The 22,132-nt window shown below is 42.2% G+C and overlaps 1 protein-coding gene across 2 annotated transcripts; it reads right to left on the bottom strand.

Moving 5' to 3' along the window:
* Positions 1-892: 892 nt before the first annotated feature.
* LOC139541249 (flavin-containing monooxygenase 5-like) lies at positions 893-21,704 on the bottom strand. 2 transcript variants are annotated; one of them, XM_071345668.1, is made up of 12 exons: positions 21,545-21,704; positions 13,684-13,832; positions 11,771-11,959; positions 11,468-11,633; positions 8,565-8,707; positions 8,082-8,164; positions 7,197-7,313; positions 6,974-7,121; positions 6,680-6,887; positions 6,380-6,452; positions 3,394-3,595; positions 893-3,192 (listed from the first exon to the last, which is right to left on the bottom strand). In XM_071345668.1, the coding sequence occupies exons 2-12, from the start codon at positions 13,813-13,815 to the stop codon at positions 2,968-2,970; spliced, it is 1,686 nt and encodes a 561-aa protein (XP_071201769.1). In that variant the 5' UTR covers positions 13,816-13,832; positions 21,545-21,704; the 3' UTR covers positions 893-2,967. The 2 variants fall into 2 exon arrangements, with proteins under 2 accessions (XP_071201769.1, XP_071201770.1); XM_071345669.1 differs by having other exon boundaries at positions 7,197-7,310.
* Between the last annotated feature and the right edge of the window lie 428 nt (positions 21,705-22,132).

The following is a 22,132-nucleotide window of genomic DNA, read 5'->3' as shown; positions in this document are numbered from 1 at the left end:
CAAATTGTTTGGAGTGCTTGGCTTGGAACCCTACTGTAGCGCAGCTATGCATCATTATCCCCACAGCTGATAATAACACCCTATGTACAGTTAGGGTGGTTGTTTCTCTAAGACATACAACCAATGATTGTTTGCAGTCTGGGGATGAGGCTTGTGGTTTACATTGGGTCTCAGTGGTATAAAGTACTTCAGTAAAAATACTACTTAAGTAATTTTTTTGTGGGTCTGTATTTGACTTTACTAGTTATATTCTTGATTACTTTTACTTCACTACATTCCAAAAGAAAGTAATGTACTTTTTACTCCATACATTTCCCTGATACCCAAAAGTACTCGTTACATTTCGAACGCTTAGCAGGACAGGAAAATGATCCAATTCACACACTTATCAAGAGAACATCCCTGGTCATCCTTCCTGCCTCATTAAACACATGCTTCATTCGTAAATGATGTCTGAGTGTGCCTCTGGCTATCCGTAAATGAAAAAAACAAGAAAATTGTGCAGTCTGGTTTACTTAATAAGGAATTTGAAATTATTTATACTTTTGATACTTAAGTATATTTTAGCAATTACATTTACTTTTGATACTTAAGTATATTTAAAACCAAATACTTTTACTCAAGTAGTATTTTACCAGGTGACTCACTTTTACTTCAGTAATTTTCTATGAAGGTATCTTTACTTTTACTCAAGTATGACAATTGGGTACTTTTTCCACCACTTTTGGGTCCTTGCTATCCGGCATCCTTGGGATGTCCCAACTCTGACGTGCATTGAAGTTGGCATTTTAAATGGTTATGGTAGGGGTTAAGGTTACTGTTTAAAGGTAGGGCCGTCCCAAGGATCCCCAAAAGCAATAACTGTTTACATAGAGGGCTGAGAGGCTAAGGCAAATGTCATTCATTTTTTTATTTTTGAATCTATTCTACAATAATGTTTCAAATTCATAACTTGTTTTCATCCCCTAGTATTACATTCAAATGTTATTAAGCCCAACAAAGTAAATGTTGCTGGGCTAAAAACATACAACATTACAAAGAAATTAAACCTAGAATCCTTAATTGAAACAATAACAAAGTCGGCACCCTGCTTCAGTTTTGGAAAAAACCTGAGGGATGGGCCCAGAGAAATGTAACCGCTCTCAAATCATAGACAGAGGATGCAAAGACTGAACATCCATGAAATCAAAATGAAAGTTTTAAAAATGTTGAGGCTACACAGTGTTTGTTTAAATATGCATTGTTTACAAACATTTGAGTAAAATTAGCTTGTATTTTGGGTTCGGATTGGGTACGACGTTTAAAGTAAGCGCAAGGCATTTCTAAGTTATATTCTTCAAGAAGAATACATATAATTAGTCAAATAGGATGTAGCAACTAAGGATTCTAGCTTTAAAGTGCGACTGCCTTTAAAAAGCAACAAATCCCTTTGAAAACGGCCTATGTGACAACAAATTAGCAAGATACAGTTATTCTAGTGTCAAAATTGACTACATAGTGTAAAATAATTTGGGTCATAAGGTCATCTCATCTAAAACAGAGTTTGGACCATCTGTACGTCACAACGGGTAAATTAAGCTTGGGTTTTGATTTGATGATGTCCATTTGCCAACTAACATGGGGTGAACAGCTGTGTGGATTGCTCACTCTCCAATTGACAGTGAGACAGACCTGCCCAGCAGCTCTAACTTTGCTTACATAAAGACAACACATTGCGCATTTTTTTACTTGAGAAATACTACACCAAACACCTTAGTTAGATGTAAAATTGCGCAACATCCTCGTCAAAAACGTCAAAATTAATTACAGATTTCTTGAGTTATGTTAGATTCATTCTGGGGATTTTGAGGAAGTGAAACAGGCTTCCGCATCTACAGTGTATCATGGGGGACAAACATATTTAACCAATCGATCCAGAAATCAACATTTTATAATGAGCATCAGAAAAACACGTGCCAATCGGCGTGTTCAGTGGCTCTTTAAACATCCAGACACCATGCCTAGCAACTACCTCCTGTCTCCTACCACCCTAGGCACCTGTATAGCTCTGAAAGGGATGACAGACAAGGATGGCAAAAATGCCATATATCTATTCACATACAAGTGCATAGAGGCTAGGGGGGATTGTTGTCTCTGGGCCACACTTTAGTGGTTTATAGCAAAGATGTTCCTGGAGTAGGCACTTCGTGGTGACATTTATCATGGTCACCAGTACATCGTAAGGAGGGAAAAGGTAGAGGTTAGTGTGTGCATACATTTGACTAGATTAGTGAATTACAGACGTGTAACACTCAAAGCCAATCCAAACATCAAGGCAAAAATGTATTACACCACTCTCAAATAATTTTGCTATTTAGAAAACAAGGTTATAGAACAAAAGAAATGACATTACAATATATCTGATCAGCACTGTGGCATCAAGTAAAATCGAATCCCAGCAATTATGAGAACAGGCACCATACTGTGAATAATGCATAGTGCAATATTAGTGTATTATTTCCAATTCTGTGCATCCATTCTGTGAATTATTGGTTATGAGAGATTCATATTAACATCATTTGTGTTCCCTGATTAGTTGGTAGACCTCATCTTTCACAAAGATGACCTGGCAGATTAATTAACAGACAGTCAGGTTAGTGATTGCTGCCTGCTATTGCATTTCTGTATTTCTGGTTAATAGCTCATCTGGATTATGAGTTTGTTTCAGGTCACTGTCCTGGTGTAATGGAGGTGACCTCCTTGGCTTTAGCTCAGTGGGCTAATGGGCATTAGTCAACCAAACCAGTGTTACAATACCTAGTACTCTGGGACCCTCAGTCCTTAAACATATTTGTTCTATACCACCACTAGTACAGCTGGTTTAGGTGTACTTGAACTGGAATTGAATAAATAGGTGGAATGGCTGAGAATTTAGCACAGTGGGCTAACATGACTGGGCTAACACGCCTGGGTTTGATCCCTGATGGGTTACCACAACACTGGCAGGTATGGTTTGATCTTGTCCTGCCAGGTGGTGGGGTCCAGGGCGATGAGGAGGGATGGGTGGTTGTGTATGTTCCAGTAGTATCCCAGAGCCAGGGCAGCAGCCCCCACGGTTAGGGTCAGGGTCAGGGAACTATGCTTGGGCTCAGGGATGTCCGAGGGCCTGGTCTTCAGGGCTCCTGCCATCCGATCCCACGTAGTCAGGATGGCCTGGAGGGAGAGGTAGATGTTTCAGTTTCTCTAATGTCCCAAGTAATACTTAGGCCAGTATCGAAGACTATTCATTTAAATAGGGAGAATATAAACACATTAATAGTTAGTTCTGAATTTCATCTGATTGTATCGATACCAGAAAACACAACATTATCAGCAGTATATTTTTGTATTAATACACTGTAGGCCCATCCCTACCTGTCGGGCCCCGTCCCACTGTCCCGGCCCTCTCAGACGGTACTGGTACGGGGTGCATGGCCCCAGCAGCACACACAGCCACACACCAGGATCCCGCAGCAACAGCCCTAGGAGGCTGGGACGCACCCCCACCTGGTAAGCTATCTGGTCCATGTAGTCAATGTAGTCCACCTGGATGGTGTGTCTCTGGGAGGTCACATACCTGAGACAGGAGAGTTAGGCCCTGCCCAAAAACAACCCATAGGCCCCCCTCTGTATTTTGCAGATCTGAAGGAGCAGGATAACTAATCAAATCAAATTTTATTTGTCACGTGACTATGCATAGATAGACAGCGAGTAGCAGAAGTGTAAAAACAATGTAAATAGTCAGGGTGGCCATTTGATTAACTTTAACAGTCTTATGGTTTGGGGATATAAGCTGTTAAGGAGATTTTTGGTCCTAGACTTGGTGCTCCGGTACTGCTTGCCGTGCAGTAGCAGACAGAACAAGTGGGTCTAGGGTTTCCGGCATGATGGTGTTGATGTGAGCCATGACCAGCCTTTGAAAGCACTTCATGGCTACCAACATGAGTGCTATGGGGCGGTAATCATTTAGGCAGGTTACCTTCGCTTTCTTGGGCATAGGGACTATGGTGGTCTGTTTCAACATGTAGATATTACAGACTCGGTCAGGGAGAGGTTGAAAATGTAAGTGAAGACACTTGCCAGTTTGTCCGTGCATGCTTTGAGTACACGTCCTGGTAATCCGTCTGGCCTCGCGGTGAATGTTGTCTTGCTCACATCGGCTACGGAGAGCGGCTGGGGCGGCAGGTAGCCTAGTGGTTCGAGCGTTGGACTAGTAACCGGATGGTTGCAAGATGGAATCCCCGAACTGACAAGGTAAAAATCTGTCGTTCTGCTCCTGAACAAGGCAGTTAACCCACTGTTCCTAGGTCGTCATTGAAAATAAGATGTTTTGTTCTTAACTGACTTGCCTAGTTAAATTAAGGTAAAATAAATTTAAAAAAAGAGTGTGAGCACACAGTCGTCCGGAACAGCTGGTGCTCTCATGTATGCTTCAGTGTTGCTTGCCTCAAAGCGAGCCTAAAAGGCATTTTGCTTGTCTGGTAGGCTCGCGTCACAGGGCAGCTCGCGGCTGGGTTTCCCTTTGTTTTTCCGTAAGATATTTCAAGCCCTGCCACATCCGACGAGCGTCAGAGCCGGTGTAATAGGATTCAATCTTAGTCTTGTATTGACACTGCCTGTTTGATGGTTTGTTGGAGGGCATAGCGGGATGAATCTCTGAATATATTCCAGTCTGTGCTAGCAAAACAGTCCTGTAGCGTAGCATCCGCGTCATCTGACCACTTCCGTACTGAGCTCATCACTGGTACTTCCCGCTTTAGTTTTTGCTTGTAAGCAGGAATCAGGAGGATAGAATTATGGTCAGATTTGCCAAATGGAGGGCGAGGGAGAGCTTTGTATGCATCTCTGTGTGTGCAGTAAAGGTGGTCTAGAGTTTTTTCCCCCACTGGCTGCACATGTGACATGCCGGTAGAAATGAGGTAAAATGGATTTACGTTTGTCTGCATTAAAGTCCAGGAGCGCCGCTTGTGGATGTGCATTTTCTTGTTTTCTTATGGCCTTATACAGCTCGCTGAGTCCTGTCTTAGTGCCAGCATCGGTTTGTGGTGGTAAATAGACGGCTATGAATAATATAGATGAGAACTCTTGGTAGATAGTGTGGTCCACAGCTTATCATGAGGTATTCTACCTCAGGCGAGCAATACATCGAGACTTCTTTAATATTAGACATCGAGCACCAGCAGTTATTGACAAATAGACACATAGTCCCTCGTCTTAACAGACGTAACTGCTCTGTCCTGCCGATGCACGGAGAAGCCAGCCAGCTCTATATTATCCGTGTTGTCGTTCAGCCACGTCTCAGTGAAACATAAGATATTACAGTTTTTAATGTCCCATTGGTAGAATAGTCTTAATCGTAGATCGTCCAGTTTGTGAGTGAGTGCTACGGGGCGGTAATCAATGATTGCACATTGGTCAATAATACAGGGAGTAGTGGTGGTTTACCTTCTCGTCAGCAAATTCTTACTATGCACTCCGCCATCCTCCCCCTTTTTTCTCCATCTTTTCTTCACGCTGATGACGGGGATTTGTGCCTTGTCTTGACAAAGCAGTATATCCTTTGCGTCGGACTCGTTAAAGAAAATATCTTCATCCAGTTCGAGGTGAGTAATTGCTGTTCTGATGTCCAGAAGCTCTTTTCGGTCATAAGAGACGGTAGCAGCAACATTATGTACAAAATAAGTTTAAACAATGCGAAAAAACAAACAAAATAGCACAGTTGGGACCTCTCGAGTGGCGCAGTGGTCTAAGGCACTGCATCGCAGTGCTAGCTGTGCCACTAGAGATTCTGGGTTCGAGTCCAGGCTCTGTTGCAGCCGGCGGCGCACAATTGGCCCAGCGTCGTCTGGGTTAGGGAGGGTTTGGCCGGCAGGGATATCCTTGTCTCATCGCGCACTAGTGACTCCTGTGGCGGGCCAGGTGCAGTGCACGCTGACACAGTCGCCAGGTGTACGGTGTTTTTCCCGACACATTGGTGCGGCTGGCTTCCGGGTTGGATGGGCATTGTGTCAAGAAGCAGTGCGGCTTGGTTGTGTTTCGGAGGACGCATGGCTCTCGACCTTCGCCTCTCCCGAGTCATTACGGGAGTTGCAGCGATGAGACAAGACTAACTACTACCAATTGGATACCACGAAATTGGGGAGAAAAAAGGGGTGAAAATATAATTTTTTTAAATTAAGAAAACAGCACAGTTGGTTAAGAGCCAGTAAAATGGCAGCCATCCCCTCCAGCGCAATTATTAAAAAGGTGCAAGCAATATGGTGGAAACTTCCCTAAATCCAATTAAAAAGGTAGGTGGAGCCATCATTATATTGCTTAAACTTATCCTGTCCCCTCAAATCTACTAAATCAATCTCAGTACCTCTTGGCAATTGTCTCCTCCTTGTGTTTAATGTCCTTCAACATGCAGTCCATTGAGGGAAGCTTATTCAGCCCTGTGGGTGAAACAGATAATCCAACTGATATACAGCATGGCTCTGGACAAAATAAGTGCACCAAAGGGACTGTTGTGTCATTTTGATAGTTTTTTAAAAAGAACTGTAAGTGCCTTCTGAACAGAGAGGTATGCTTGTGGGAGCAAGACAGAGAGAGAGAGAGAGAGAAAGCGAGAGCGGGAAGTTAAACAAGTGGGCCAATGTCTGGTAAAATAACAGTGATGTACCTTTGAAGACCCTGGTGGCCCATCGGGCCTGCATTTCAGAGATGGGCATGATGGCTCCAAGCGGCTGCACCAGCCCTATAACGGCCAGTGTGGGACGCTCTAACCCCGGAGGGAACATGTACTTATACAGACTGGCCTTGTTACCGGAAACCGGCAGCATATTGGACGGTAGGAAGGGGAAGGAGAAGTTGTAGCCAGTGGCAAACACCTGGAAATGAGGTAATGGACAGGTGAAAGGTGGCAACTGTGCATGAGTTTGGGTGTGCGTATATATGACTATGTCTTGTTACGCACCACCAAGTCTATGTTGTCCTCCACGGTTCCGTCGTCAAACTCAATGCTGGACCCCTGAAGCCTGCGGATGTTGGGTTTGACCTGCACTGTGCCAGACAGGATCCGGTTGGGCAGCTCATCATTCACTGTAGGGTGCTGGCTGAACAGCCTGGGACATACACAACAGGTTTAAAATATACTTAGTTCTCTTTCTTTTTTTCTTTCTTTGTATGTGTGCTCTTACCTGTGTTTGGGCTGTAGAGAGTAGAGGCTGTGGTTGAATCTCTGGTTGATTTTGTTCTCTCTCAGTCTGCAGACCAGGCCAAAGGGCAGTACAGACTTGGCCATATTTAGCACCCTTCTAAATAGAACCAACGCAATGTTAGTGTACACTGAGTATACAAAACGTGAAGAACACCTGCTCTTTCGATGACGTAGACTGACCAGGTGAATATAGGCAAACGCTATGATCCCTTATTGATATCATGTTAAATCCACTTCAATCAGTGTAGGTGAAAGGGAGGAGACAGGTTAAAGAAGGATTTTTAAGCCTTGAGACAATTGAGATATGGATTGTGTGTGTGTGCCATTCAGAGGGTGAATGGGCAAGACAAAAAATGTAAGTGCCTTTGAACGGGGTATGGTAGTAGGTGCCAGGAGTACTGGTTTGTGTCAAGAACTGCAAAACTACTGGGTTTTTCCACACTCAACAGTATCCCATGTGTATCAAGAATGGTCCACCACACAAAGGACATCCAGCCAACTTGACACAACTGTGGGAAGTGTTGGAGTCAACATGGGCCAGCATCCCTGTGGAACGCTTTCGACACCTTGTAGAGTCCATGCCCTAACAAATTGAGGCTGTTCTGAGGGCAAGGGGGGTGCAACTAAAATATTAGGAAGGTGATCCTAATGTTTGGTATACTCAGTGTATGTTACTGATGGAACGCAACCTCCTTCAAGTGGAATCCATTGATCAGGCATGTTTCTGAAACGGGTGACATCTATGACCAAGTACTTTCTTTCATCTGTCCAATAATTTCTTATCAGTAATGATGGAGGAAGACATTTTGCATTTGTAATGTTTTTAAAGTGTAAGGCGCAAAAAGGTGATTTCCAGACAATCTACCTGTTCAATTCAAAGTCAATGGGCACCCCTTGTTGACCCACACGGTTGAGGATCCATGCCCCACGCCTGGTACTGAGGAATACCTGGAGAGAGAGATGGGAGAGTGGGGGGAAGAGCATGGAAGAGGAGGAGGCAAAGACAGGCAGAGAGGTCAGAGGATGATTTGACATAATAAAATGGTACTGGATAGACAGACTTGCCTTGTTTTACTGTTTCAGTCTTCTGCCCAAGTTTGCAATCTTATCTCAGTACCTCTGAGCATATGACAATATTGGCCCCACCTCACTACACACAGCAAATTGGGTTACATTTTGTGAGTGTGTTCAAATGGTTTTGATCATTTCTAGGAAGCCGTTTGATATGAATATGAACTGATTGTTACAAAATGCCCTGTTTGACTGGGGCCTACTTGGTGGCGTGTAAAAACGTTTTGCTTGGTCGTTGTACCCGTTAGGATTCTAACTCCCCGCTGTTCTACTGTACCTGTTTGGTGACCCTGCTGAGTTCCACAGCGATGTCTCCTCCAGAGTTGCCGATGCCGATCACCACCACCCTCTTCCCCCGCCACTCCTCTGCTGTCTTATAATCCCGACTGTGGAAGTACTGGCCCTTGAATGTGTCGATACCTGGAAGACAGGCCTGTGTCACTGACTGACTGACCACCCCGTACAGTACTACTAGGGGTAGTAAGTGCACAGTAAGCGAGATAAGACTGTGGCTGAAATGAGACAGAGAGAAAATGAATCAAGACATTTCACATATGGGTTCTGTCCGCTTTGTAAAGAGTGATCATGTACTTGATATTAACTGTGTTTCTAACCAACAGATAAATACCTTTTAAATCTGAATCGGACTTCAACCTACCTATCATCCGCCATGCATTGGTCTCTATCACGACTAAGCTGCGACACAGTGCCCTTCAGCCACTATTATGAGACTGCTTGATCAACAAACCTTAAAATAGAGTTGAGATAAGACCAGACTCGGGGTTGGAGCTGACATAGACTATATATACAAAAGTATGTGGACACCCCTTCAAATTAGTGGATTTGGCTATTTCAGCCATACCCGTTGCTGACAGGTGTATAAAATCGAGCACACAGCCATGCAATCTCCATAGACAAACATTGACAGTAGAATAGCCTTACCGAAGAGCTCAGTGACTTTCAATGTGGCAACGTCGTAGGATACCACCTTTCCAACAAGTCAGTTCGTCAAATTTCTGCCCTGGTTGAGCTGCCCCGGTCAACTGTAAGTGCTGTTATTGTGAAGTGTAAACGTCTAGGAGCAACAACGGCTCATCTGAAGTGGTAGGCCATACAAGCTCACAGAATGGAACAGCCAAGTGCTGAAGCGCGTAGCACGTAAAAATCATCTGATCTTAGTTGCAAAACTCACTAGCGAGTTCGAAACTGCCTCTGGAAGCAGTGTCAGCATAAGAACTGTTCGTCGGGAGCTTCATGAAATGAGTTTCCATGGCCAAGCAGCCGCACACAAACGTAAGATCACCATACGCAATGTCAAGCGTCGGCTGGAGTGGTGTAAAGCTCGCCGCCATCGGACTCTGGAGCAGTGGAAACGCGTTCTCTGGAGTGATGAATCACACTTCACCATCTGGCAGTCCAACGGACGAATATGGGTTTGGCAGATGCCAAGAGAACGCTGCCTGCCTCAATGTATAGTGCCAACTGTAAAGTTTGGTGGAGGAGGAATAATGGTCTGGGGCTGTTTTTCATGGTTCGGGTTAGGTCCCTTAGTTCTAGTGAAGGGAAATCTTAATGCTACAGTATACAATGCCGTTCTAGACGATTCTGTGCTTCCAACTTTGTGGCAACAGTTTGGGGAAGGCCCTTTCCTGTTTCAGCATGACAATGCCCCTGTGCAAAAAGCGAAGTCCATACAGAAATGGTTTGTCAAGATCGGTGTGGAAGAACTTGACTGGCCTGCACAGAGCCCTGAACTCAACCCCATCGAACACCTTTGAGATGAATTGGAACGCAGACTCCGAGCCAGGCCTAATCGCCCAACATCAGTGCCCGACCTCACTAATGCTGTTGTGGCTGAATGGAAGCATATCCCTGCAGCAATGTTCCAACATCTAGTGGAAAGCCTTCCCTGAAGAGTGGAGGCTGGAATAGCAGCGAAGGGGGGGCCAACTCCATATTAATGGCCATGATTTTGGAATGAGATGTTCGACGATACTTTTGGTCATGTATTGTATCTACAGGACACAGTTCAAGGTTCACTCTGTATTGTGCCAACGTCTAAAATAAAACTCTATTCCTTAGGGGTGCTGCGTCTAAAATAAAACCCTATTCCTTAGGGGTGCTGCGTCTAAAATAAAACCCTATTCCTTAGGGGTGCTGCGTCTAAAATAAAACCCTATTCCTTAGGGGTGCTGCGTCTAAAATAAAACCCTATTCCTTAGGGGTGCTGCGTCTAAAATAAAACTCTATTCCTTAGGGGTGCTGCGTCTAAAATAAAACCCTATTCCTTAGGGGTGCTGCGTCTAAAATAAAACCCTATTCCTTAGGGGTGCTGCGTCTAAAATAAAACCCTATTCCTTAGGGGTGCTGCGTCTAAAATAAAACCCTATTCCTTAGGGGTGCTGCGTCTAAAATAAAACCCTATTCCTTAGGGGTGCTGCGTCTAAAATAAAACCCTATTCCTTAGGGGTGCTGCGTCTAAAATAAAACCCTATTCCTTAGGGGTGCTGCGTCTAAAATAAAACCCTATTCCTTAGGGGTGCTGCGTCTAAAATAAAACTCTATTCCTTAGGGGTGCTGCGTCTAAAATAAAACCCTATTCCTTAGGGGTGCTGCGTCTAAAATAAAACTATTCCTTAGGGGTGCTGCGTCTAAAATAAAACCCTATTCCTTAGGGGTGCTGCGTCTAAAATAAAACCCTATTCCTTAGGGGTGCTGCGTCTAAAATAAAACCCTATTCCTTAGGGGTGCTGCGTCTAAAATAAAACCCTATTCCTTAGGGGTGCTGCGTCTAAAATAAAACCCTATTCCTTAGGGGTGCTGCGTCTAAAATAAAACCCTATTCCTTAGGGGTGCTGCGTCTAAAATAAAACCCTATTCCTTAGGGGTGCTGCGTCTAAAATAAAACCCTATTCCTTAGGGGTGCTGCGTCTAAAATAAAACCCTATTCCTTAGGGGTGCTGCGTCTAAAATAAAACCCTATTCCTTAGGGGTGCTGCGTCTAAAATAAAACCCTATTCCTTAGGGGTGCTGCGTCTAAAATAAAACCCTATTCCTTAGGGGTGCTGCGTCTAAAATAAAACCCTATTCCTTAGAGGTGCCACGTCTAAAATGACATACCTTAGGGTGGGTGTCATTTGAGATTGGCCTAGTATCTGAGGTCACTGTGTTGTAGGCTACCTGGGAAATCGTGTAGAGGCAGGTTGGGGTGACAGTGGTGTCCTATACAGATCATCACAGCATCAAAGATATGTTTCTCCTTCTCTCCCTTCTTGTTCTCCGTCTCCACATCCCACTGGCCCGAACGAGAGAAGTCTGGTCTTGGCTTCACCTGGAGGACTCTGATCTAACTCACACACACAAGTACACGCACGCACGCAATTATATCAGTGTTGTGTAACATATGTTCTAAACGCCTCACCTCCCTGAGTACAACCTTGAAACTGTATAAATGATTGCTGTGACCAGGAACTGAGCTCCTACCTGGAAGCGTATGTGCTTGGTGAGTTGGAAGTGTTCGGCGTACATGCGGAAGTAGTCCATGATGAGGGAGTTGTGCATGTAGTTGGGGAAGTGGGCTGGGATGGGAAAGTCAGAGAAACACATCATCTCCTTGGAGGTGTTGATGATGACAGAGTGGTAGATACTGGCCCTGTCAGCCTCCGGGTTCTCCTAAGGATGGAGAGAAGAATAGGTGTAAAAGGTCAGAAAATGATTTCCCCACACTTTTTATGAGTGATTCAGACAAGGAGATGGAGCCACTTTAGCCTATGGAGATGGAGAGAAGATGAGGCCACTGTATCTAGAGCAGTGTTCATTTTGGCAGCTATTTTAGATTTTGTTTTAGTGTTAGCCTTTATGACTAAAATACCTTTTAATAGTAGCAGGGAAGACTTATTTTGCTACTGAGTCCAGCAACCAAAAACACGAGTCATTGCTAAAATATAACTTAAGCCAAAAGCACATCAAGTTCAGGGACAAGTGCATCGGGGCAGGGGAGGGAGCAATATCACTAACTGAATTAGAGATTGAATTTAACACTGCTTATTGCATTGCCAAAGAGGAGATGGCCTTTACCAAATTCAGACCCATGTTACTCTCCCAGAAAATAATGGATTACAAATCTACCCGACATATGGAAACGAGGTGTCCTGCGCAAACATTGTTGGCACCATCGAGAACACTATCCGGGAAGAGGGTTAGTATTACCCGGGATCCTTGGGACGTATCTACCCTAAGCCTTAACCCTAAAAGCAAGTTAGATGCTAATAGCTAATATTCTTGATCAAAGAAATTGACTTGTTATTGTGAGAGGCGACTAAACATTTATTTCATTATCCAAGTATCAGCTCATAGTCAGCATGTTGCCTTGTTACAACATAAATATTATTAGCTACATAGTTTTGTATTATTCTGTTAGCTGAATGCAGTTATGGATAACAGTTCAGTTTGCAGTTGCACTTTTAAATACAATAAAGATTGTTTTAATCATCTATATACATTTCTTTGCTGTTGCACTTTTGAATACAATCAATGTTCTGTTTTGTATATTACTTTGTCCAAAACTAGTCACCTATGCAAATATGTTTGCAGTTGCACTTTTGAATAAAATTATTCAAAGTTGTTTTTATTGTAATGTCTTTCCCACTCTAGTGATGTGTTCTACAACATCAAGGTAACAACTGATAACAATTAGGGATGATAGGACAGTCATTTGCAGTAAATTTTGTCTGGTGCTCCTTTATTTTTGAAGTTAGTAGCAGCAATGCTACCAATTAAAAATGTTAATTTAGAGCACTGACTATACTCCTAATATTCAGCAAATAGCATGAAAAAACAACTGCAGCATTTGCGGACTGTGATAGCGGTAACACAGACGAATAACAGCGCATATGGGAAAATAGAGCTTCTGATGTGATTAAAGCTAAAATAGCCTAAAGGAAAGTAAGAGAGAGTAAACATTATTGTTTCTAGTTTAGGTTAGTTACAATTGAAGTGTATTGTCCTCACTGCGCATCAGCTCAAAAGATTGACGAGTGACTGAAGTGACCGCCCGGGAGCTGTGTGTGAGTCAGGGCAGATCAACTTACAGACCACGTAAATGAAAGACATTAATTCTGCCAATGAGAGGATTACATTAAATATTCTACAAAGGTTGGACAAAACAGATGATGTCATATTGAATGTCCATTAGTCACACTTGTAAATCTCATCGTCACATTTTTTCCCCGTCAACTAAAATGAAAGCTCATTTGTTACAGCTATCGTTTTATTCATGGCATCCCGTCTAATTATCATCATTCGTTTTCATCAGGGAAAATAGGATTACAAATATTTTTCGTCATAGTCAATGTTGACGAAATTAACACTGATTGAGATGCAGCAGTCCGTCTTACCTTGAACCGCCACAGCCCTCCGATGTCATCACTGCTCTCAAAGCAGGTGGGCTCCAGACCCTCGTCCAGACAGCTCTTGATGCTGGTCAGACCTGAACTTCCCCCTCCAATCACACACACGCGCCGTGACATACCGTCTGTCTGTCTGTCTGCAGAGGCAGGGAAAGACACAGTATAACGCAAAACATTAGGGTTAGTAGCCTACAAAAAATACATGCTGTCTGTCTCCACAGGAAGGACAGAAGTAGAGAGGAGATTCAGTAACTCATGAAGGATAAATGGAAGTAAATACTGTATACAGACTAGATCTAAATCTATTCAAACTCTCCAATCAGAGGGGTGGGTGTGGTCGCTGGTGAGCTGCTTGTTTACCTGTCATGCAGCACAGGCTACTGTAGCCATTGCTGAGTATCTCAACTCCTTCCATATCAAAAGAGGCTGCTGGGAGGAGCTATAGGAGGACGGGCTCATTGTAATGGCTGGAATGGAATCAATGGAACGGTATCAAACACATGGAAACCACATTTGACATTCCAGCCATTACAATGAGCCCATCCTCCTATAGCTCATTCCACCAGCCTCCTCTGGTCCATATATACATCTATACTGAGTTGAGCTGCGATTTGTGTAGGCGGAGTCTACCACCAACTACATGGAGTCGCTATCAGTCGACACTGAGCAATTCCACGGAATCAGAATGATGCTGAGACTTTTCACTTCAACAAACAAAACCAATGATTTCAAAGGTAAACAAACCATACAACTCTATGCACAAGGACTACTTGTAACAATGTACACATTTACTTGAAGAACAGTGCAGATGCCAAGTTTGGTAACAAAATGACAGTTTGTGCTGTCATTCTGTTACCAAATTTTGTATCTGCACTGTTCTTAAAGTAAAATGTTCTGTGAAAATTGATCAAAGTAGTCCTTGTGCATAACGTTGTATGGTTTCCAACTGGGCACACACTGGTTGAATCAACATTGTTTCCACATCATTTCATACATAAGAATTCAGACCTTTTACTCAGTACTTTGTTGAAGCACGGTCAGGTTGGATGGGGAGCGTCGCTGCACAGCTAGTTTCAGGTCTCAGTCTCCCAGTCCCTGCCGCTGAAAAAAATCCCCAAAAGCATGATGTTGCCACCGCTTCACTGTAGGGATGGTATTGGCCAGGTGATGAAAGGTGCAATTGTTTCCTCCAGATGTGACGCTTGGCATTCAGGCCAAAGAGTTCAATCTTGGTTTCATCAGACCAGAGAATCTTGTTTTTCATGGTCTGAAAGTCCTTTAGGTGTCTTTTGGCAAACTCCAAGCGGGCTGTCATGTGCCTATTACTGAGGACTGGCTTCCGTCTGGCCACGCTACCATAAAGGCCTGATTGGTGGAGTGCTGCAGAGATGGTTGTCCTTCTGGAAGGTTCTCCCATCTCCACAGAGGAACTCTGTAGCTCTGTCAGAGTGACCATCATGTTCTTGGTCACCTCCCTGACCAAGGCCCTTTGTCCCAATTTGCTCAGTTTGGCCGCCTGGCCAGGTCTAGGAAGAGTCTTGGTGGTTCAAAACTTCTTCCATTTAAGAATGATGGGGGCCACTGTGTTCTTGGGGACCTTCAATGCTGCAGACATTTTTTGGTATCCTTCCCCAGATCTGTGCCTTGACACAATCCTGTCTCTGAGCTCTACGGACAATTCCTTCGACTTCATGGCTTGGTTTTTGCTCTGACATGCATTGTCAACTGTGGGACCTTTATATAGACAGGTGTGAGCCTTTCCAAAACATGTCCAATCAATTGAATTTACTACAGGTGGCCTCCAATCAAGTTGTAGAAACATCTCAATGAAGATCAATGGAAACAGGATGCACCCGAGCTCAATTTCGAGTTTCATAGCAAAGGGTCTGAATACTTATATAAATAAGGTATTTCTGTTTTTTATTTTTAATACATTTGCTAAAAATTCTAAAACCTGTTTACGCTTTGTCATTATGGGGTATTTTGTGCAGATTGAAGGAAAAAGTATAATTTAATCCATTTAAAAAGAAGTCTAAAGTAACAAAATGTGGAAAAAGGGAAGGGGTCTGAATTCTTTCTAAATGCACGGTACATTTTAAAGTGTTGATTAACATACATTCTCAAGCCTCGTTCCCATTACCTATAAGCACTTTGTTACGTTCCGCCAAAAGTCATGCATTTCAGGAGGTTGCCGGCCACGCAGGCTCCTCGTGGAGTGCAATGTAAGGCAGGTGGTTAGAGCATTGAACTAGTAACCGGAAGGTTGCAAAAAATGAATCCCCGAGCTGACAAGGTAAAAATCTGTCGTTCTGCCCCTGAACAAGACAGTTAACCCGCCGTTCCTAGGCCGTCATTGAAAATAAGAATGTGTTCTTAACTGACTTGCCTAGTTAAATAAAGGTGTACATTTTTTTATAATATATATATTTTTTTAAATCGGCAAAATCGGTGTCCAAAAATACAGATTTCCGATTGTTATGAAAACTTCGGCCATTCCGATTAATCGGTCGACCTCTAATGCATATACAACAAGTCACCATAATCAATTACAGAGAGAAAAGTGGCCTGAACAAGCTTCTTTCTAGCCATAAGCAGGAAGCAAGCCTTATTACAAAAATAAAAACCCAATTTCAATTTAAGCTTTGTAACAAGATTATCCACATGAACTTTAAAGGACAACTTGTCATTCAACCAAATACCTAGGTATTTGTAGGATGACACTTTTTCAATGGATAAGCCACCAGATGTGACAATGCTAACGTTCTCTGGCAGAGTTCTAGCTCTGGTCATGAATTTTGTTTTTTGTACATTCAAGACCAGTTTGAGACCATAAAGGTAGGCCGGCTGTGACTGAAAAGCAGTCTGGAGCTCTTCAACAGCCTGAACCAGAGAAGGAGCACATGAATATATAACTGTATCATCTGCATATAGATGTAACTTTGCTGGTTGCATCACATTTCCCAAATCATTAATAAAAATTGAGAACAACACAGAAGCTAAAATGGAACCCTGGGGCACACCTCTATTAATCTCAAGAAAGCTAGACTTGTGATTGTCAGTATGTACACATTGTGTTCTGTCAGAAAGAGTTCCTAAACCAATGTTTCACAACCTTCACTGAGACCAATGTTTCTGAGTCTAGCTAGCAACAATTCATGGTCAACTGAATCAAAGGCCTTTGATAAATCCACAAAAAGATGCATGGCTGCCAACTTTTTGAAGAAAGCTTGGATTGAGATTTGCTATGTGAATTTCATTGCCCCCTGGTACAACCCCTAAATGGAAAATTTGACTGTTTTAAAGCTAATTTCCTGCAATTCTACGTATTTTGACATGGCTTAGGCGTATGAACATGGTGGAAATAAAAATAAAAAAAACATTTTAAAACACAGGTCAGGTGTATTCAGGGTTTTTTGAGCATTAAATGAACACCCAATTCGATGACTTTGTTACTTTGAGATTTGGGGGGGATGAAATTTAAAGAATGCTAATATTTTTTTAAATATATTTTTAAGGTGGTTTACAGTTTATCCAGACAAATGAGATAGGGAGACAGGCAAATGCTAGAAACAGTGGGAAGGTTGGAAGCAGGGACTGATCCCTGTTCTCAAGTGGAATGTTGTATGTGACACGTGCCAGGGAGTGTCACCACTACACCAAGGCTCTCCACAGGAAATACTAATAATAATGGTTGATGGCAGTGGGTAAACAAATCATAGATTGCTGTCTACTTGTTCATAGACTGCTTTTAGGGTAAGGACACAAACATTTTGTAATTTGGGTGAACTGTCTCTTTAAAATAGGGCTAGAAGAAAATCCTGCTTGCTCTCCAGGAGGGTTGGCCACCCCTGATCTATATAAGTTTCCTAAGTGCTGGGTGTTTGAAAATGTTCTAACAATAATTCCTCAAAATCACCCAAACTTCAAGAAAAATCTAATGAATATCAATATTCAGGTGGTTTTTGACCTTCAAGACAAATCTAATGAAAATCAATATTCAGGTGGTTTATGCCTATTAGTTGAAGATCCTTGCCATCATCTTACTCTACATAGACAAAATATGTGCTTATAAATTGTGAGTCCCCCTATCATCTCTGCCTAGCATGTGCACAATACTAAAATATAAACAATTATATTTGATTCCCGGACCATTTAATATCCAAAGCTTATTTGTATGACATATTATAAACTGGCCATGAATGGCTGCAATAATTCATAGCTTCATATAATTAATTTTCAAAGACACAAGTAGGCATATTAGATTTCAAATATGTCATTACACTGGCAAAATTGGGAAGAAATGGAATAATAAAATAAGTGTGGGGAATAACAGTGTTCTTGCTGACAAGAACAGTAATTACCCTATATTTTAGCCCATTAAGAATGAGAATTGTTCCACTGCTCAGACTAAATATAATAAACAGATAATCACATTTCTTGAAGACAAAATGACAAATCTGCCCTTACACCCTAACCAAATTATTTTTCTATTAATTGTCCCTCCTCTAGAATCAAACCTACACTTTTCAGTTCACAATCTGTTAGACAAAAATGTTCATAGTTACAAATCAGGTCACTCTACCAGATTTCCCTGCTAAAACGTGCTGTATGTAGGTCTGTCTGCTGCCTTTTTCGTTGTCACAGCCTAAATGACAATCACCAAATGAGGGGACTAATGCAAGTGGATTATATCGACTTTAGTACATGCTGTCAAAAGGCTGCATTCTGCAATAGGGACTGGAGTAACAGCAAACAAATTGTTGACAACATTGTACACTGAACAGAAATATAAACACAACATGTAAAGTGTTGATCACATTTTTCATGAGCTGAAATTAAAAATCCCAGAAATGCTCCATATGCACAAAAGCTTATTTTTCTCTAAGTTTGTGTATACATTTGTTTACATCCCTGTTAGTGAGAATTTCTCCTTTGCCAAGATAATCCATCCACCTGACAGGTGCAATTGGCATGCTGACTGCAGGAATGTCCACTAGAGCTGTTGCCAGAAAATGTTATGTTCATCTCTATACCATAAGCTGCCTCCGTCATTTTAGAGAATTTGGCAGTACGTCCAACCAGCCTCACAACCGCAGACCACATGTAACCACGCCAGCCCAGGACATCCACATCCGTCTTCTTCACCTGCAGGATCATCTGAGACCAGTTACCCGGACAGCTGATGAAACGGAGGAGTATTTCTGTCTGTAATAAAGCCCTTTTAACTAATTCTGATTGGCTGAGCCTGGTTCCCCAGTGGATGGGCCTGGCTGCCAAGTGGGTGGGCCTATGCCCTCCCAGGCCCACCCATGGCTGCACCCCTGCCCGGTCATGTGAAAACAGCAAAATTACTTTTGACTTTTGAACCATACACAAACATTATTACGTTTATGTTCAGTAAATTCATGTTTATTCTTATATCATTAACACTTAGCTTTAAGTATAAGCAAGTGCAAGCAAACGAGCTGCAACGAGGTAAGGCCTATTCATTCATCACTTTCAAAATGGACACCGACAGAAATTGAGACAGATGTTAGTTCAGATTAATTCAGCAACATGAGGCCTTGGCTCCTCTTTAAGTCACCGCAGAGAGCGAGAGAGAGAGAGAGAGACACTTGGTTAGCCTACCATTTGAAGTATTTTATTAGGCCTATGAGGTCTAAAAAGGAAGGAAAATACAATCATGAGGATCCACTTTTATATACAATATACCGACACACAGACAGCGCATTGCGCAAACAAAACAACCCTCGCAATATCAACTGGAATTACATGGGTCTATTACTGAACTTTTTGTTGAAAACAAATATTTGAATTTGAAGAGACTGTCACTGGCAAACATGGTTACAGACCCACCAACATTATATAGCATCTTCTCCTCGTCAAGAAATGCACGAGCTAATTATAATACACAAAGTAAGCAAAACTATGAAATCCTTCCAACTTTGCCTAAAATCATGAAGACGACACTAATGAAATAGACCTATATAACAATATGCCTATAACAAGTGAGATGTACAAACTATGGCATAAGGGAACGATGAGCGGATAAGAGGCTATCCCTAATTTCGATTAAGACATTAATGAACGAGATCAGATGGACGTGGTCAATATAACTATTTGTTCAGCACTTTTGAAATGTACAGCGACAGAATTGAGAACATGGGGTGTTCTTACAATATTCTCCCTGTACACCAAGTCAGAACCAAATGATGAATAAAGGGGGCATATAGGCAGACAGAGAAAGCTCTTACAATATTGTATAATGACATTTCTCTAAAACAGGCAATAGGCTACATGTGCACCACCAAGTCAAAGCAGTAGGCTACGTTCTGAGGGGAAAGGGATCAAATGATTAGGGTGAGGCACATGGGCTATTAACAGCTTACTACACAACATACACTTATTCTTACTTTCTTAGCTACAGTATACATATCTCCCTGGCATATTACATAATTTATGCAGCAGCATACAAGACATTTTTGGACTTGTTGTGCTGTGCTCACTTGAACAGGAACATGGAGTGGAGGTCTTTCTTGTGGGAAAATTTTGTCATCAAACTTCGTCATCAAAGTCTGGCCTTCTCTGGATGTATGATGCTTTCAAGACAACTGGGAACTCAAGAAAGCTCTAGAAAGAGGCCCAAGTTCCCGACTTGGAAATCTGAGTATTCAACCTTTTCAAAACTTTTTTTCCTAGTCGGAGCTAGTTTTTTCCCCCAGAGTTCCCAGTTGTCTTGAACTCACTGAAGTCTGAGATTTCCCAGTTCCGAGTTTCCAGTTATTTTGAGCACGGCAGGTCATGCTGGAATGACAGCATGGCCAATGTATTCAACCTTTTCTGTCTCATGGTGTTGCGTGTTAATGTTTATCCTTATAAGCTTGGAAAAGAGACCCTTTCAGATAGGTGTTTTAAATCCTTGAACCCAGACTTGGACTACATACCCTCTCCACCGAATAGCAGGCAGGGGAAGCAAAACAGCGATTGCTTTGCAATGCTTGCAGTTTGCCACTGATTCATTCAAAACCACTCATTGTTGCCAGTAGATTGTCGATGTGATTCATGATGATGACTGCTTGTCTAGCTTTTTTAATATACATATATATATATATTTTTAGCTAAGATTGAAAGATTGAAAGTATGATGTATCAGTCCAATCAAAGCTATGGTGACAGAACACTGAGCCAATCACTGCTCAGATAGAGAAGATTACCAAAGCCTACGCTCTGTATTTTCTGCTGGCTGCCCCTCCTCCACAGAAAGCACTGAGCTAGGCTGGAACACCTGCATTTTGGAGTTGCCTAAACAGGTGGGGCTCAAAACACCTGTCCTGAATGACTGGACGCCACTAAGCATAAATAAAACAGCGCTACACTTTTTCGTTTTCTAAACTCAGCAGAGAACATTCTCTCGCTCCATTCAGCTCAGCTCTAATCTTGAGGGGCGTATCTTTAAAACATGCATCCAATCCCCTTGATCCCTTACATAACTAGACCAATCACATGCTTCAATGTGCAGAGGTTCACAGTACTGTGGCAAGACAGGACAATGACAATATACTTTTTTCTATTGTATTATTGACTGTATGTTTGTTTATTCCATGTGTAACTCTGTGTTGTTGTTTGTGTCGCACTGCTTTGCTTTATCTTGGCCAGGTCGCAGTCTTGTTCTCAACTAGCCTACCTGGTTAAATAAAGGTGAAATAAATACATAAATAAAATGATAGCGCGTCAAATGTATGTCACATCCTTGCAAAGTTATTGTTAACGTTATAACGCATAATAAGACACTGTTATAGTTACATTGTTCTACTATTAAAGTACGACTTCGAATAAAACCGTGGTCTTACCTCGTATTATCCCGAAAAAAATCTGCAAATAGAAGTTCAGGAAACTTGCATGTTGCAACACAAATCGTCAAATGTATAATGTTGAGGGCAGAGTCTAATGCATGGCGCGTATAGGCTGGACTGACTGAGGCGGTCTGTCTGACTTCATTTGAACGTGCCTTCTCTTTATTAAAGGGACACTGCAATTGGGGATTCTGGGAATTAAAGAGCCACTGAACACGCAGATTTGGCACGTGCATTTTTCTGTTGCTCATTAGAAAAACAAGATTTCAGTCTTGGAGTCATCCCCAGAATGAATCTAAGATGACTCAAGAAATCTGTAATTAATTTATGTTTTTGTAGAGGATGTTTTAGTTGTATACTTTTACATCTAAGGTGTTTGGTGCAGTATTTCTCAAGTAAAAAATGTGTGACGTGTTGTCTGTCGGAACTGCTGGGTATGTATGTCACATCCTTGCAAAGTTATTGTTAACGTTATAACGCATAATAAGACACTGTTATAGTTACATTGTTCTACTATTAAAGTACGACTTCGAATAAAACCGTGGTCTTACCTCGTATTATCCCGAAAAAAATCTGCAAATAGAA

The sequence above is a fragment of the Salvelinus alpinus genome, chromosome 16 (assembly GCF_045679555.1).
Source record: "Salvelinus alpinus chromosome 16, SLU_Salpinus.1, whole genome shotgun sequence".
Taxonomy (NCBI): Eukaryota; Metazoa; Chordata; class Actinopteri; order Salmoniformes; family Salmonidae; genus Salvelinus; species Salvelinus alpinus.
The sequence above is the reverse complement of the archived record's forward strand: the minus strand, read 5'-3'. Positions and strand labels throughout refer to the sequence as shown.